Source organism: Beta vulgaris, chromosome 6 (genome assembly GCF_026745355.1).
Source record: "Beta vulgaris subsp. vulgaris cultivar EL10 chromosome 6, EL10.2, whole genome shotgun sequence".
NCBI lineage: Eukaryota > Viridiplantae > Streptophyta > Magnoliopsida > Caryophyllales > Amaranthaceae > Beta > Beta vulgaris.
In genome coordinates this window covers 51,019,287-51,038,488 of record NC_079207.1, presented here as the reverse complement: position 1 = coordinate 51,038,488, position 19,202 = coordinate 51,019,287, and the positions used below count along the sequence as shown (strand labels likewise).

General features: G+C 36.1%; 2 protein-coding genes across 5 annotated transcripts in view; both read right to left on the bottom strand.

The window, feature by feature from the left end:
* Positions 1-1,734: 1,734 nt before the first annotated feature.
* LOC104897009 (GTP cyclohydrolase 1) lies at positions 1,735-6,088 on the bottom strand. Of its 2 annotated transcripts, none has more exons than XM_010683808.3 (3): positions 5,938-6,088; positions 4,516-4,752; positions 1,735-3,286 (listed from the first exon to the last, which is right to left on the bottom strand). In XM_010683808.3, exons 2-3 carry the CDS (start codon positions 4,718-4,720, stop codon positions 2,106-2,108), a joined length of 1,386 nt encoding a protein of 461 aa, XP_010682110.2. In that variant the 5' UTR covers positions 4,721-4,752; positions 5,938-6,088; the 3' UTR covers positions 1,735-2,105. The 2 variants fall into 2 exon arrangements, with proteins under 2 accessions (XP_010682110.2, XP_010682111.2); XM_010683809.3 differs by having other exon boundaries at positions 4,516-4,744; positions 5,938-6,087.
* A 10,063-nt stretch (positions 6,089-16,151) lies between these two features.
* LOC104897010 (cullin-associated NEDD8-dissociated protein 1) overlaps positions 16,152-19,202 on the bottom strand; it is a 28,917-nt gene continuing 25,866 nt past the window's right edge. For all 3 annotated transcript variants that reach the window (XM_010683810.4, XM_010683811.4, XM_057395972.1), the window contains 4 exons: positions 18,511-18,679; positions 18,235-18,312; positions 17,569-17,707; positions 16,152-16,674 (listed from right to left, as the gene is read on the bottom strand). In XM_010683810.4, coding sequence (XP_010682112.1) covers positions 16,578-16,674; positions 17,569-17,707; positions 18,235-18,312; positions 18,511-18,679 — 483 coding nt within the window. In that variant the 3' untranslated portion in view covers positions 16,152-16,577. The remainder of the gene's footprint in view (positions 16,675-17,568; positions 17,708-18,234; positions 18,313-18,510; positions 18,680-19,202) is intronic.

Sequence of the window (19,202 nt, the reverse complement as noted above, 5' to 3'; positions counted from 1 at the left end):
TTTACTCTTCGGCATAAAACAGCTGAACTGAACTAAACTAAACTGAACTGAATTGAATTAAATTGAATGTAATAAATATATAAATAATATTTAAACAATAATAATATGAATATTAAATAATAATTATAATAATAAGTAATAATAATGAATAATAATAATAATAATAATAATAATATATATTTGGATATTTCTAAATGATAGTTATAAATATATAATATTAATAATCATCAATTAATAATAATAATAATTAATGATAATAATGATAATTGATAATAATTATTTTATATTATTTGTACTAATATATTAATACTTGATGATGACATATAATAACAATAATATCTAAGAAGTAATTTAATATTACTATTTTAATAATTAAATTTAATAATATAATAATATTTATAATAAAAATAATAATTGGGTTGGACCGCGAAAATTACATCATAAACCGTCTTGACGCAATTTGATTGGTTTATGGGCTAAAAAACGTGGGTTATTTGTGCTTTGACCTAAACCATGTTCCTCCTAATCATAATAGTAAATAATGAGTAAAGCTATAATAGACAACAATAATGTATAGAAAAAACAACAACAATAATAATAATAATAATGATATAACAATAATAATAATAATAATAATAATACTTAATAGTAATAATGATATAACAATAATAATAATAATAATAATAATAATAATAATAACAATAACAATAACAATAACAATAACAATAACAATAACAATAAGAGTTACATTAAGAGTAATAATAAGAGTAATTAGTAAAATAAATTAACCAACATAATAACAATATTTAACAAAATGGTTATAAAAGAATGAAGTTGAACTGAACTGAACTGATTGGAGCTGAACTGAACTGAAAATAAGCTAGGAAGAACAGGCCCTAAGTGGAAGCTAAGGGTACATAAAGGACCGGCCCGCAGCCTCCTAGACCTACTCTCCGCTATATATAATCCATTTGACATCAAGTGAAAGATAACTTCATCTAACTAAACAAACATATACATTTGGCAATTATTCTCTCCACTATCTTGTTTTCCATCTTTCAACCAAATGACTTAAGTATGGGAGAGGGTTCGCCCTAAAATCCCCATTAGTCTTTTTGTTTTACAGGTGATGGCCTATTTGGAGATTCAGTTCAACATTCATCAAATTTGCACCCATTTACCAAAGTCTGACTTTCTACTGCCACTCACATTACTGTTTTTAGTAGAAGCATTGAGCATCAACACTTCTGATGCTAACGAGTGCAACATCAACAAATTTAATGATCCAATCCAATGACAACTAGAAAATAATGCCTCAGCAACAGTTCAACAAATTGCACTATAGAGGTGATCATGGGTTGAGTCGGGCTTTGGCTACAAAGAAAGTGGCATGTTTGGGTCCAAAGCCTTGGGCTGGGCCAAAAAAAATCGCAAGACTGTTAGTTTTGTTCCGTTAGTGGCATGTTAAACTACCTTTTTTACCCTCCATCAATCTCCTCCTTCACCACCACCAAAACCCCACCAAACTCACTACCCTCGTGATCCCCTTCTCTCTCCTAACCACCATTATGTAACTTTTTTAGTGCTATTACCATAAGAAAATCCTCAACGTTGTAGCTGAAACTTTGTAATGAGCTTCCCAATTTTACTTGGTCGATGTATCAAAATAACAAAAGCCTAACTAAACACATATATGCAGATTACAGAAGTGGCTGTTTAAATCAGTACAAGAAGTTGAGCAAGCAGATCAATCTCATTGAACTCCAGATTTGTAGTTCTGTGTAACAGTGTACAAACTACTGGGAAAAAAACTCCAACTCAGTAAGAAAATTGAATGACTGGCGTATAAGCATAGCAAACATATGACCCCGGGAGGAAACCTCCACTGAAGACCACATTGATACAAAATGAAAAAACATGGATAAATGAGTCAATTATCAAGATAAACCTGCCATACCCGCAAAATCTCAAATCATATGGTGATGAAGCCTGCTTGTCCTGCCTCCAATACGTAGAGACTAAAAAAAAGCTCGAGACAACACGGCCTAGTGATGCCTTGCAACAGGGATTATATAAAAGAATCTCCCGAGCTCAAAACATCAACCTTAGAAATTGTTAGTGCTAGGAAGGCTTTCCAAAAACAATGCCCTAGCTATTGGATCAGATGAAAACCGACCAAGAACAGCAACTGTAGTTGTGCTGCTCCCAAACTTCTCGATACCTCGGGAGATCATGCATGTATGGCTAGCCTCGGCTACCACTATTATGTCTCCACCAACAAGAGGTGCAACTGTTTCAGCAATTTGTCTAGTCAGCCTCTCCTGTACCTGGAGCTTGAAACCATAAAAGTGGACAATTGACTGAGCAAGAGCCTTCCGAAGGGGAATCACTCCTTTAGCACAAAGGTAACCTATATGCACAACTCCATAAAAAGGAAGCAAGTGATGTTCACATTGCGACCAAAACGACAAGTTAACCTCACTGTGGATCTCTGCGTCCAATTTAAGGTCGCCATCTGATTTGAGAGGTACCGACTCATTAGGAGCAAATGTATTTAGCTTCATATCCAAATTACAATTCTGAAAGTTCATAAGCCACTTCACAAATCGTACAGGAGTATCAATAAGCTCTTTCCTTAGTGGATCTTCACCCAAAGATTTTAGAATTGAAGTGACTGCACTAACCATACCATGATTTACAGTACCTGAACTGGATGATATTTTACTGATTGGAGAAGCCCGAGCTGGGCACCAATAAACAAAAGAGTTCCTTTCTCGACTTCTATCAGCTATAAAATCTCTAAATTTCAATAGACTAAGAAACTCACTCCAAATAATAGAATCTTCATCTTCAAAAACTCCAGATCCAGAGGATACCAGCAACTTTGTCCACCCTTCAAGAGAATTAAAAAACATAGACTCTAAAGAAGGGAAATGTATGTGACGACATTGAAGAATAACAGCAACACCAGCGGGCTTAATTACATGTTGCAAAGTGGAACAAATTTCATCTGCCAGTCGTTGTGGATCCTGTAGGCGCTTGGCAAAGACATCAGCAACCCGAGAAAGTTTGCTAAGGCCAACAACTCGCTGCCCGGATGGAACATAACCTACTTGACATTTCACCTGGAAAGGTAGCAAGCAAGACTCACAGTATGAAAAGAGGTCAAGATCACGAACAATAACAAGACCCCCTGCTCCTCCACCATGGCCAATTTTACAATTATCTAGACCTGCTTCAGGAAATAAAGCACCTTGCACAATCTCCTTCACATTAAGTCTGTAACCTAAAAAAGCAAGAACTCTATCAGCATCATGTGTCTTACATACAGTGGATATCAAACGCCAAGCAACATAATAGACAACTGACTAAACCAGGCCCATACATACTAGTCGTAGATAACTTTTATGTATCCATAGAGTTCTTCAGGTAGCAACCAGCAAACTAAGTATTTTCTATGAGACTGTAAAGATAATATTTAGAGCATTAATGTCTCATAATAGGTCAGCATCCAGCACAATTCATGTAGCTTTCCATGATTTTCGACCACAACAAGAGAGACTGCCCAATGACAATTCTGTGTGGACATCATACCAATAATGTGTAATTTGGTGAAAATTAGGCAATTAAAGATATACGACAATAAAATTTTGTCCTGAACTCAAAAAGTACACGTATAAAAAACAAGGCATTCCACCTTGCTCTCGAAATCTTACTAATATCCATAGATTAAAGAGGGAAAGTGCAGGGTTATTTTAAATCCCTTCCACAAGACTCCTAATTTTAAATCTTACTGAAGTTTAGAAACCCTACAGTGACAAGCATAAGATTAACTGAGTGTCAAGTTCTATGAAGGATAGGTAAATTATTCAGGAATAAAATATTACTTATTGATACAAAATGAATAAGTTTACAGTTGAACGTAAGGTTTATTCATCAGAATGATACAAGCTTAAAGAGTAACCCAGATAGTACATAAGAGCTTCCTAGTCTATGCTCCCGCAGAACATCTGAACATATACATATTGCAACATAACAGTGTGTTTGAACAATAATGGTAGGAGGAAAGAGAGGAAAGGAGAAGTGTGCTTGTGTCTTAGTTTATTAGAAAGACAAGGAAACTGGATCCCTCCATGTCGATTCAGTTCTCTTCCCCCAATCCATACATGTATACAGGATAATGGATCTATCAATTTCCATACGCTTCTGTTCTCTTCAACCCCTCTCATCCATACACATTGTAAGAGTACAAGCAATCATTCCTTTCCGAGTCAGCTGAGTATTGTTATCAGAAGTCCTATACAAAAATCAATTTATGTACAATTCGACACCATTGATAAATAAACAAGTGGGTTTGAGACCTGGGACAGAGGCTCAATTACATAAGAGTCTATTATCCTCAAAAAGGCTTCTAAAGTCGACATCTTTCAGGTGTTTCATGCACCAGATAAGAAGCAAGCATAACAGTAATTAAGGTCATATGAAGAGCATATCAGAGCAACAGGAGAAATTCACCTCTAGTTCCATGTCGAAGAGCCCTAGCAACTCGAAGCGGAGTCTTTTTTATGCCTTCCCTATTGATGTCTTCACCCAAGCCTTGCAACAAAGTCCTCACAGCACCCTCAATTTCTGGTTCTTCCTCCCGACCCAATTCATTACAACACAGTTTTAATGCATTTTCAAGCTCCACATCATAATGACCCTCATCCAAAGCGCCCATGGACGAACACAATCCGAGGAATGCCTAAAAGACTACACACTTAAATCAGACCCTCAGAGATAGCAACAACCAAACAACAACAAACACAAGATATAAAGGCCCGGGGATAAGAAAAAGTTGAAACAAAATCTAAGTAATTACCCAGATGAAAATTATCAGAGAAAGAGAAAATCAATACAGCACAAGCAAAACTAATGCACAAACCGTCATGCTTAGCTGAAAAAATAAAAGAACAAGGATAAGCCAAAACAGGTCAATACTTGTGCAATTCCAAAAAAGAGAAAAATAGTGGCGGGACAGAAATCAGCTCATGATTATATTCCAGTGTTACAAACAGTAACATTACACCAAATCCTCCAAAAAGCACGCTTAAGAGGTGAGAGTGTATGTTAATGGATGTTATAACAAGTGAGAACATGAATTTAGGGAGTAAACAGAAGAAATGATAATGGGTATTGCTGTTTGTGACATAGGAATTCACCCAGTCTCTAGTTCCCTGGTTTCAAACGTGACCAGACGAACTATAACTCACATTCCTCTTACATTGGAGAGTGCAATAACAGACAACAATCAACTATAAATGCAGAATTGCAGTTATAGTTTCTCAACTTTCATGAAACAAAATGAGTTCCTTTCATAAATCATACTGGTTGATCAGCCAAATAAAAAATTTATATTTGAATTCTCTTAAGCAGGGAAGTTTAAAATATACAATCACGGCATGTAATACACAGAAGAAGATTGCTAAATTCCAACATGCATTCATATGAATTGATAACTGAACATTTTTTAACTGAACCAACAAAATCGAACAAAATGTTTGATCTTTAACAAACACACCAATACAATGATAATAGTCAATAGATAATACAAGCATTCACCCACCACTTAGCAAAAACCATAAAATACAAAAACCCAAAAAGAATACAAAAAACCACTAATCACTCAAGCATAAACAACAAAGATTTTAGCATAAAGGACAGTTCTGCATGCAAAATATGTTAGCCAAAACTTAATGAACTTGAAGTCATCATTTTCTTGATGCAGAAAAAAATATTAATCCCAACGAAAAATAAAAGGAAAACACTCAATCAGTAAAACAATCACCATATAGATCTAGGCACGCATTCCAAACATCAAATCCAACAAAAATAAGAAAGAAAAAAACAGGCAAAAAATAATTTTAAAAAAAAAAAAGGATTGCATGAGCAACAAACCTGATGCTTTGAACGAAATCTACAAGAGAGAGATGAGAGGAGGTAGAAGAAGCAAATGGTGTTGGGCTCCTTCTGATATTGATATAAAGAGGAATTAAAATATTATTATTATTATTATTATTATTATTATTATTGGAATGCGTATAATATATATTTAATTAATATATATATATTCTAAAATATAAGGCTCCAATTTGTCTTTGAAAAAGTATGTGGATCCTCAAATTTGTCTTTCTGTGTTTCTGTCTCTGTTCAAGTTTTGGCGCATTAGTGCCCTTTTTTCATGATGACATAGTGCACCATTTCGGTGAAGGAGAAAAGGAGGGGGGTTTATCCCTCAACCCCATGTCGTAGGAAAGAATATACATAACATTATAGCCGGCAAAATTGACCCGTACTCATTGACTCGATCCGAAATACCCAATCTAAAACTCGTTTTTTACCCTAAAATAATGACCCGAATATGACCCCGACCCGAATAAAAATAGATCCAAATATAACCCGAACCCGACCCGAAAGTTGTAATATTAGTTACTTTTTAAACAAATTTAAGGAAAATATTGTCATGAAATATTATATATAATTTAGCCATTGTCCATTAATTATTTATTTTACTCTCATTAGTCTTATATGTGTTTTGTTTATTTGCGAGATTGAAAACCCGATCTAACCCAATCCGTTCTAACCCGACAAATGTGACCCGAAATCTCATAGACCCGAAATTAACTCGTACTCGAACGAACCCAACCCGAACATAACCTGAACAAAAAGTTGACCCGATTATGACTTGACCCGTTTTGACCTGACCTGTTTGACTCGTTTGCCACCTCTACCTACCATGACATCTTTTCGTTCAATATTACTCCCTCCGTCCAAATTTAGTTGTTATATTTTGACCATAGGCACTATTCATGTCATAACTTTGATTATTTTTTACTTCATATATATAAGAAAAAACATAATCATGTTGAATCTTGTTTGATTCGTCCCAATTTGTATTTTTCAAATATATAATTTTTATAATTTTTTTCATATATGTAACTCAAAATATTGGTGTTTGAAGTTGCATCTTGTAAACTATGATAAAGCAAATGTAGCAACTAAATTGAGGCAGAGGAGTAATGGATTTTCTTGTTATTTTCATTCATTTTGCATTCAACGTTAATATAAAATAATAGTTTCTCTTTCTTTCTATGACCCACAATATTATTTCTCCTAAAACTCTGTGTAAAAAAAAAAGGTAAAGAGATGGATGAAGTACACTATAAAATGTCACATTCCTACCAACTTAATTTTTATATCTCTTTCCATAGGAACTTCAACAATAATTAACAAACATAACGGACACTTTTACTTTATAAAGTAGAGGTCTTGCAATTTATTAATTACAGGAAAAAAAATTAACTAGCATTAGAAATCTATACATATATATTAAAAGGCGTGCGTAACAACGTCGATGCGCCACGTGGCACCCTCCTCCTGCCACCAAAATTTCGTCACGTGTTTGTTAACCAACAAAGTCAAGTGGTCATTATTTTAAAAATAAATACGTTGAAACTTAGGCTCGAACCCCTGACCATATGTAAGGATTTTGAAAGAATCACCATCTCATCTAACTTCTCTTAGTGATCCATGTTTCCACAAAATTATAAATATGTGTTGTAATTAGTTAATGTTATTAAACATATCCCTTGCATCCTTAAAAATAAATAAATTTGCATGTTCATTAAAATTAATTATGTATGCATGATACCATTTGAAGAGTAGTGTTGACCACCACAGTATTACCCCTAGGGAGTTTTAGTTAGTATAGGGTTTGATCCTGAGACCTCAAGTGCATATAATAAAGTCTTAACCACTAGGATAAGTTGTTATTATTATTATTATTATTATTATCATAAAGTATTATATTAATAAATGAAATTTTTTCTTACCCGGGGCATAGCCCGGGCCTAATAACTAGTTATCAATATTAAAATTAGTATGTCAAAAAATGGTCATAAACTTTGCATCGTTTGAATTGTATCATCAATAAGGGACATATAATGGTTTTTATTTTGGATACGGGGGAGTTTGGTTCAAACAATTGTAGTGAAATAATATTTGTGAGCACATACATATTTATTCCCATTTTAATACCCTATGATGACTACTAATACATCTTTTTAATTGGTTCGCATCAAAAAAAGAATTAAAAATGAGTTGAACATAATATAGTATATTCTTTCCTACGTATCGCTCGTCTGACATTTGCTCATTTAACATTTTTATGCTTGTATAACATTTTTATGCTAATTTAACGGTTTTCTCATTTAATGTAATCGTCTCATTTTATGCTTTTGCTCATTTTTTCAGGGGTGATGGTACAAACATGATCAAGAATCATATTTGTCCATTGTTGGCCTCTACCAAACAGGATTCATGTCTAGTTTTTTGCAAATAAACAACCAAGCAGTTAATTTAAACACCCTAAAAGATTATTAGTCTACTTTGGTTTATTAGAGACACAAAAGACTAATTTTCTTAGTGATATGTTTACGAGCAATCAAATTACTATGTTCTTAGCAAGTTGCCCATATTATCTTATTATGCATTAGAACATTTAATGAAATTTTGTAATTAGTAATAATAAGCATGTTGATATATGAGTTTTGACGATGACTTGGATACAAATTAAACAAACTTGCCTGATAAACCTTTGAGTTCCTATGAGATTTTATAGGTTCTTAAGGGAATACATACTGCTAGAAGGAACTTGTGAAGTAACAGGTTTTCTAAGGCACGTATTAATGGAGTTCAAGTGATAGAAGGTTAAGGGCAAGGAACCAATATATGTCACAAAGTTCTAGAACTTGAATTACTTGATGGAACAAGGGATGACATAAGCTGAGTTCCAGAGCATGAGCAAAGCTTATCAAAGCCAAGTTCCAAAGAAAAGTTATAAGTCAAGAGTTCCAGAGCAGGAGCTTCTTGAAGAGGGCAGAAGTCTAGCAAATTAGGAGTTTAATTTTCTATAGATTTTGTAAGTACAATGGAGTCTGGAGTCTGACTAGAACACGAGTTAAGTTTCGAGTGGAACTTAGGTGTTTGTGAGTCGTCTACTATGTTTCCGTCTAAATATGAGTCATGATTAGTAATGAACTAATTAATGGAGTTTAATAGGAGTCGAAATTGATCCTGACATAATTGTAGGGAATTACTTAGGTCTGTAGTAAAAGAAATGTCTAGGTTTAAAACCAAATTAGATAGAGTGTTAAGGAATAAAATCTATAGAAATAATAAGGCACATGTCCTCATTCAGTTAGTGGGGTAAAATGCAGGAGTCTTTAGCTACAAGCATCTAAGAACGTGCAAGTTCCTAAAAGTGGGAAAAGTGGACGTTAGTTTGTTAAGTGGACATCATGGATGTTAGAGTTGTTTAATTGAGTCCATTAATTAGCATGAATAGCTAATCACTTCTCATAATTTGTGACAATGACTGAGAGTGAAAACACAAGAGGTCACGGTCAAATTCTTCTAAGTGTTTGTCATAATTCCAGTTGTGTTCCTGTCCAGTTACTTTGAGTTCTTGTGTACTAGAGTTTTTCAAAAGAGTCGTAATTTTCATAGTAAAAAGGGAGTGAACTTAAGTGAGTTCAAACTGTGTGAGAGTAAAGAGAACAGAGCAGAGACATAAGAGCTTTATCAGTTAGAAAGAACTGTTGAGCGGGAGTTTCCAAGTAGAGGATAGGTTGTAACAGAGAGGTTGGCCTATTATAAAAGTGGTTTTGTACTTCCTATTCGGCTTTCAAATTTTTTCTTATAGATATTTTATCGTGTCTTTGCATTTTTAGATTTAGTTCTTTAAAATTCCAAACAAATTGCTAAAGAGTTCCAAAAAGCTATTCACCCGCCCTCTCCTAAAATAGGAGCATTCGATTGGCTGAGCAATCACGATTCGCTAAGTGACAGGCAATGATTGGAGGTTCTAATTCAGTCAATCATATACAACCATTTTTTGAGATTTGGGCTTGATTATCCCTTCATTCATGAAATGGGCTTAAAGTACCAGGTTGAGTATCTCCTCTCAAAAAGTCATATTTTCCTCCATTTTTAATGACACGTGGAGACCTCGGATAGGTCCACATAGACTCTTATCAGCCCTACATTTAGGTTACAATATTTACCCCTAAAAGCGGATGAATCTGTTTGCAAAACTGATTAATTTCCTTATCCCGGTAGTAATTCCCCAATTTGAAAAATAATGCCGTGTATAATCCCTGGGATGTTGTGTGTCTGGTCAACCTTTACAGTCTGGGCAAGTTTTCACCCCCTATATATATTCCGCTTTGTCCTTTCTGAAATCATTTTAACACGTGCGTAAATTTTCTAGAGAGAGATTCTAGAGCTTTTCTAACTTTTCTAGAGAGAGAGAGTGCTCGTCTAGATTTGCTTTGCTCTTTGTTCAGAAGCGTCAACCGTCAAAGCACCTGTCGTATTCGTCAGGTATCTCCTTTTTGTTCCTTGCTATGCCTTATTCCTTTTTTTCTTGAAAAAGCAATAAAAATGAATTCTTCCTCTTTATCGAATAACCCCGACAGCCTAAGAGTTTGTCTTGACACTATTAGAAGCAATAATTTCTTCGACGTATTCTAGAGTTAGGCCTATTCTTCCTGTTTTTACGTATCCTTGTTTATATGAATTTGGCCAACAAAGTCAATGGATCCAGTCTTTACTTGTGTAGGGTAATCTAACACGCGTCATGAAAACGGCCCGTCTAAGACGATGGTTGATACTTTCTACTTCTAGTTTGAAATGGAAGAATCTACTGGGCGTATTCTTGAGAGAGAAACAATAGTGGAGAGATATACCCTTTCTGAAAGTGCTTAGCCTGCGGCTGAGCTGTCTTTTCCTGGGAATACTATAGAAGGAACCCTAATGCAGAGCAATCCGGAGGCAAGTCCATCTGCAAGAGAACTAGAAATGGAAGAGGTCCCTAATGAGAGTGATGAGGGAGATTCTAGTTCCTCTGAGGGGTCTGACAGTCCTTCGACCACTTTGTCTGAGATTAGAAGACGTCTAGGTCCTTTTTTTACCCATGTTTCATAGTAGCCAACCCCAAGTGGTTGGAAAAAATTAGCCCAAACCCTAGTCATTTATCCTCGGCCATGCCCATCTTAGTTACTTATTCGTAATTCCTAATGGGAAGGTCAACATCTTGAGTGCTCCCAAAAGCCAGTTTTCAGTATATAAGCTGGCTTTAGATGCATGATTGAGATTTCCTCTATACGATTTCATTGAATAAGTGCTAATGCACTATAACCTCGACCATAATCAACTGGAGCCCAACGCTTGGCATAACATTTTGACCTTCATAGCCGTCTACGCATTATGCGGCATGGCACTATCTGTCTAAGGTCCCCAAGACTGTTGAAGGGGCTTGGTTTAGTATCTGCAACCGTGTTGGGTTCATTACCGCTTGGGATAAAATCTCCAAAATGCACGACTAGAAGGATAATTTCATCTTTCTCCGAGCTCCTAGCAAGGAAGTTACCCAAGGGTTTCGTTACCACAATAGAGTAGCAACAAATATCGGACAATGGGCTCCTATTTTTGACCTGAAGGACAGACATGACGAGTTAGTTGAGTACTTTGGGATAGCAAAGTACACCAAGCATAATCGTCCAACTTTGGAAAGATCGGCTAAATGGATCCCTTTCAAAGAAAAGTTTTTTGATGACAACTTTCGTCTAACACGTTCTGTCACACTATATATACTCTTCACTCGTTGACTCCCACCATCTAATCTTCGTATATTAATCACGCCTACCTCCTCAAGAAATTTCACCATCCACCATCTGACCATCATCATCATCTCCTAAAAACCTATACTAATACTTACTATGTTTTCTTTGGATGCTACATTTTCTTTAAATGAAAATGTCATAATAGATGCTACATTTTCTTTAAATGAAAATGTCATAATAGATGCTACATACCATAAATGGATTCCTTTTCCACATAAAGATTTAAGATACTATTAAAAAGTTGGTGGTCCCCCACTTTTTCCTTTAAAATATCAATATTTTTTCCTTAACAAATATATATCCTAATATATTAAAAGGCGTGCGTAAACCAGGAACGGTGCCACGTGGCGCTCTCCCTAGAGAGTTTTAGATCATGTAATCCATGTACAATAAAAAAATTAGAAATTGCATAGTATAAGTTTTGATCCCGTGACCTCAAGTTCATGCACTAAAGTTTTAACCACTAGACCAAGTAGTATTTAGTGCTATTATATCAAAGTATAATATTAATAAATGAAAATTTTCTTACCCGGGGCATTAGCCCGGGCTTAATAACTAGTTGTTTATTCAAAAAGTGGTGATCCCCAACTTTCTCTCTCTACCTTTCATAAAAAATTCTTCACTTTCTCTATGTAGCATGTATAAAAAAATGAAGGAAGTACCTAATAACGCCACCTCACCAATTCCTCCTCACTCTTTCGTTTAACTCCATTGATCATCACCATACCAAATAACTCGACCAATTCATCATCATTTACCAAACAATACGCAAGAGACAAATTCTCAAAGCTCATTTCATATTCAATCCAAGATTCTGTGCAAGTAAACGATCCAGATAGGTATAAATTTATGAGTATCATATAATGATTTATTTTTTTTAATTATTTTTCTTGAAATTACTAACATTTTATTCATGAGGTAGATTGTTAATGTATCCCTGCAATTGTAAATAGTTATACAACTAACTCCCTTTAATATTTCTTTTCTTATTTCGATTTCTTTTTCATGTATGTTAATTTTCATGACTGCAATCACCATATATACCATTGCTAACCATGACCTAAATAAATGTTCTAACGACAAAATCAGATGACTTGGACACCTTGTTAAATACCTGGCAATATGATTGTTAATGAACGTACCACTGAAATTAGTCTTTTGTGTTTAATGAACCAACTAGATTAATTTTTCGATTTTTTCACCATATACCCCTGACAAAAAATTTTTTGCACCGTATACCCTTTCAACTTTCCAAATTCATCATATATTCCTCACATTTCGAAAAATACTTCAACCTACCCTTTTGACTAACGGTGTTAGACTTCCGTTAGTCATCATGCCCTAATCCCCCATAACCCTAATTAATTAACCTAACCCTTACCCTAACCCTAACCCTTCCCCCACTCCTTACTCCTAGCCACTCACTGCCCCACCACCCAGCCCCCCTCCACCCTCCACCGCCGCCCCCTACCCTTCCTTGCTAGTCGCGCCGGCCCCCCCCTTCCCCGCCAGTTGCGCCCCCCTCCCCTCCCCTTCCCGCCAGTCGATAGCCCCTCTCCACCACCCGGAATCCCCCTCCCCGCATCCCCGCAGCCGCCTCTCCCCTCCCCCTTTCCGAAGCTCCGATCCGCAGCCTCCCACGCATCCCCACAGCCCTTTCCCCCTCCCACGCATCTGAATTTTCGAACCCAGAAATTTCGTACCCAGAAATTTCGAACCCAGAATTTTAAAGAATCCAGATTTGAAGAATCCAAAATTTGAAGAACTCAGATCTGAAGAACCCAGATTTTCGAACCCATGGGGGCTGCGGGATGCATGGGAGGGAAGGGGAGGGGCTGCGCGACGATGGGGGAAGGGGAGGGGGGTGCACGACGACGGAGAAGGAAGGGGCTGCGGGGAGGGTGGAGGGGGCGGGGTTGCAGGGGAGTGGGGAGGGGGTTGCCGGGGAGTGGGGAGGGGGGCTTCGGGGGTGGGGGGGTGGGGGTGGGTGGGGTGGGAGTGGGGGATGGGTTAGGGTATTAGGGATAGAGTATTAGGGTTAGGTAGGGTTAGATATTTAGGTTAGATTTAGGTAGTTAAAGGGTAGATTAGGGGTTAATGACTAATGGAGTTTGACGCCGTTAGTCATTAAGGGTAACTGGATGTACTTTTTCAAAAGTGAGGGGTATATGGTGAATTTCAAAAGTCGAAAGGGTATATAGTGCAAAAAAAAAATTGTCAGGGGTATATGGTGAAAAAACCGTTAATTTTTTTATGGTGGTTGAAAAATTATTGTTTGTTTATTTAATTGCATATAACTCGTATACTAATTGTGTTAAGCAGAGGCCAGTACCGGACAAACGTTATTCCTGATCATGTTCTTGTCCTTACCCCTGAACTCAAATTTTGGTTCAATGAACAACTATGTAGTCATGACGAAAAAATTTACATTGGATAAGTCCCTAAGATCTCCCTAAGATTTTCCAATACCCAATTAGGTTTATCAATCTTCCTTTAAAAACTTGTTAGCGACTTTGAAAACATTTTTCAATAAAACCCTTCGATGAGATAGTTAAATACGCGCTCAAACCGCGTAGGCAAATAGAAATACGCCTACAGTGGATTCTCTTGATTCCCCTTTGTGACGATCCAAAGTTATAGTTTATTTGTCGATATTTTAATAACTAAAAAATAGGCGTACAAAAATGCGAGCTTAAGAAAATAATGGAAACTCTTCATTAGCATGACACCCATTTTGGACCCAGGACCGGCCAGACCTATTGAATTTAGGTAAGGATCAAGGCACGAATCCAAATTTTTTAGGATCTGGGACAAATCTGTGTCCAAATTAAAGTTTACGAGTGTGGGTGTGTGGGTGGGTTTGGGTCTGATTGGACCCCATCTGATCCATTTCCATTTGTACTCTTGGGACACTATGAAATCCAAATTGTAGTGACTTTATGCAAGTCACTGAAATTGTTTCAAATTCGGTTATGTAAGGTAACGTTAACTGAAATGCAATTGAAATCGATAAGGTAGATAAAATTGTTACCAAAAAAGAAAAGGTAGATAAATCTGAAAAGGTGATAGACAAAATTAATAAGTTGCTGAAATTGATAAGATATATGATTACATAAGTTGTTTAATAAAACAAGTACCTCCAACATATTCACTTACAAAAAGCTTTGACCATCATTTCTCTAATTCTCTAGTGTAGGTTGTAAAAGGTTGACAAATATATATTAATATGAATCCAACAACATCCTACAATACTTAATTGTGCTATATATGTTAGTTAAAGAATTTCAGTCAAAGTCAAAACATGAATAAAAATGTCACAACCTTCAAAAAACAAATATAACTGAAAGCTAAAATTTTGTAGATAGCTTTATTTAGAAAAAAGAAATGCTATAGGAGAAGAAAAAAGTTTCAGCAATTGATTTTCAAAAATACTCAAAATAGCTTCTCAAGTTCAGTCATTTCAGTCACTTGAAATCTCACTTTTATTAATATATCGAGAAAAAGAATGAAAACTAAATGCTAAAGAAATTCGATTGGTATGGATAATAATTGCGAGGTCATGTGCTTCTCAAACTTGCTCCCGCACCACTTTGGTGATGCAACACCAATGTGGTGTTGTAGCCAATATGCGGACATCTAATGCTGTCCGGAATGGAAATCTCTTGTGCTCAACGGCGCAGAGATAGCACACAAGAATCTCGAAATTGGTTTTAATGGAAATATGGGCATACCTATTATCCTTGCCCAAGAGCCCAATGTAAAGTACAGAGACAAGCTTGTGCTTTGGTAACAAAAGGGCCTGTGCATGAATACATTTCTGCCTCCTGCCGTTATTGTTGGGTTTTGTGCATTTGCTAATCAAGCTATGCTGCCAAGCTGGGCATGAGCCTCCAACGAACCACCAATGATATTATGGATATTTGGAATGCAGTGCTTGGTGATACCTAGGTTCGCAACCACAAGCTCGGTGGAGGGGACGGGAGTTTCTGAGTATTGTTAGATCTTCATGCCTTGTACGAAAGTGGTATGTTGACTCCAGCCTTGGATCTGAAGTTTTATTTAAGTTGCTTGTCGGATGCTCCTAAATCCTAGTCATTTAACTAGCTTACAAATTTAGACACCTTGTCACTCTTAAGTACCGAAATGCCACGCCAAACATAGTTTTCAGGTGAACATGTGTAGCAAAATTCTCATTCGGTATAATATGGGGTTTCTTTTGGAAATTCGTTAGAAATTACCCTCAAGTAAGCAAAGTAGAAGATTTTATAGTATACAAGACTTCTATAGTTTTCATCACCAGTTTTGGTCTTTTGGAACCAAAGGCGATCATATACTATCAGTCGTATTAATGTGAAAATACAAGCTAAACCATAACTAGAATTCATATCAAGATCAAGAAAAAAAAAGACAGAAAGAGAAGAGAGGATCCGTAAAAAGGTAAAGGGAAATATATGATATATTCATCATCAATCAGCAGATATTGCAGTGCAAGAAAGTAGAATCTCCTGCAGATGTCATGATTGAATTCCGCTCTATATGCAAATCAACTGCAGATTGCTTCAGGGAGAATTGCATATCCTGTCTGATGTCATCCCGAAAATTAATGAGTCTACAGCACAAAACTATAAACAAATTGCAGAGAACTATGCCTGTCTGTACAAAACATCCCCTACTGGAAGGCCGTAAGTTTTGTATTTTCCTAAGACTCCAAAAATTCAGGTAGCATTTTGGTCTCCATAACATCACATGCTGTATCAGTTGCATCATATATCTTGCCCCCTAGCAACAAGATCAGTGCAGCATCATAATGACAAGTGCTTGACATGCAGCTTGGTCCGATGTGGCCTGAAACACTCACTCGTTGCGGATGGAGTGATATTTTTCCCATAGACTAGGAGATTTTGCTATTTCATTCATGAGGTTCTTGAACCTAATGCTGCAGTCTCCACCACTGCAACAAAGAGGTGCGCGTTTAGAATCATAAATTATCATTATTCTCATTATAGACACTGAAGTGTAGCTAGGGAGGCAAGAGATGTAGATTAGAAAAAAAGTCAATGGACATTATGCGGCATGAATATCAGCAGTAAAACGTACATTAAAGAATCAGAATCTGCCCCTTCTATAGAAAAAGATAGCCAATGCAATGTAATTTAATTGACCTCCATTCTATCGTTTCGAGAAATAATAATAAAAGTCTTTTTGAACTCAGCCTGTTCTTTTGAGCTGAACTGGATTGAATTGAATTTAGTGTACTGAACTAAACTGAACTGAACTGAACTTAAGTTTATTGAACTGAACTCAAATTAAGCTCAAAGAAAAGGGCCTCAAACCTATAAAAATACGACATTGTGAGAAAAATATATCGTGGTATCATAACTGTGAGAACAAATTCTCAAACATGAACAGTGTTCTTACTGGACTCCACAGCTCAATTCCAAAGTTTAGGCCCTTCAAACAATTTCAAGAGCCAGGTGGGTGCGAAATACATTGGAAACATGAAATATGAAAGATAAAGACATGAAATACAATCATCACCACCAGGAATATGATAAACTGGTCCAAACTACAAGTACTGGTATTGGAGTCATGATAATTATGTGAAATTTGGGATTCATATTGCAAAGTAATTGCATGGGAAGTAATAGACATAAACAACAAATTATTGGTGTGAACTAGCTACAAGTAATGCCAACTGTGTACAAACTGTCTACCATTGTGCATAATACACAAGTATATTCACAAGAGCTTCCACATAACAAACCAAAGAACAACAGAGTAGCTGTCCACTCTTCAAAATCCAACTTGAAAGCTAAAGGTAAATGTTGAATGATTCGAGTCGTACCTGATGCGATTCAAAGATGCAATTGCTCTTAGAGCACTCCTGATCATGTCCTCATTACGATCTACTTCTTGCTTGACAGCATCTTGCTTTGGCTTGAAATTAATAGTTTTCTGAAGAGGATCCACCAGCGAATCCAACACTGGCAATTTGAAAATGTAAAGTCAACATCATTATTATCATTATAGCACCACTAGACCTAGAGATATACTGGTCCAAATTAAAATCATCTCCAGTTATTTTCTTTCATTTCGTATCTCCAGATTGTGACACCTCGATTTTGAAGATGTAAAGAGGTTAACTTCGTTATCATTATAGCACCAATAGAGCTAGAGACATACCAACTCCAAATTAAAATCATCTCCACTTCTTTTCTTCCATTCCACATCTCCAAATTGAGATACCTCAAATAGAAAACAAACTTCAAAAAAGACCCCCCTCCTATATTCCTCTTATGTACATTCTCGACTGTTGACATAGGAAATGGACCATCCATTCCCTAGAGGAAATGGAGAGGATCCTGCCTAATACCACTCCCATTGTAATTTAGCTGCAATGTATTGAAAATAGGAGAACTGGAACATTTGTGCCATTCCAAAATGGAATACCTTGCTTACACTAAGTGATGAAATTACAGAAATTTGATATTTAAGAACTCTAAAAACTAACCTGCCAATACAGCAGATGGGCACTTGTCTGCCAGTTTAGAAAGAATAAGGTGGCATGGCATTTTAACATCATAATGATCTGGCAAGAACAAATGAAACTATTCAATGAAGGGAATAGAAATAGAATGCAGTGATTTAGCTTCTGGGGACACACATAACAAGAATTAGTACCAAATTGAGTTTTACATGCTCATCATCTATTTAACCCTCAAGGAGAAATTTGAAAGTATTCTTAAATTTTCGATTAAAGTGCTCATAATTTGTAGCAAGAACTTACCATCCAGACCAGACTTTAGATAGGGAATAATAAAAGATGAAGGATTGACTTGATCAAGACAGTGGTCCAGTAAAGTATCAACACATTCAAAAGCTGCTTTTCTGAGTTCAAGACCATCATCCACAACATGCTTAAATGGACCCAGATCAACTGTCCGTATCAACTCTTTCTGCATCACATGGTAAAAGCATAATGCCATGAAGATTGATAAGAGCATAACCCGAAACGACATAGTGATTTGAATGAATACGAGAGACAGATCTGAATGAATCATATCTTCTAACAATTTTGTATGCATACAGGAACAGTGGAACACCAGGGATATACAAGATCACTTTCACAAGTAGTCCAGAAAAGCACCATAAATAACAAACAAGGAAAAAAAATCAAACAGAAAACAAAACACTAATCAAGAAAAGTATACAGTATACATTATCAGGTTAATTCTTAATAAATGAATTATAGCATCCATTAAGCAAGAAAAGTACATGACCAATAATAACGTTGTACTACATACTCGCTTCTTCATTTTCAGAATCTAGATAACAAAATGTTAGTTAAAAGGAAAGGAAAGTACAACTAAAAGACAAGCAGACTGCAAGATAACAATTAAAAATCTGGACATGATCATCAGCCTTGTAATAGATACTTGACTTCTAGCCAACCCTGGACCCAAATTAACGGAACTAAGA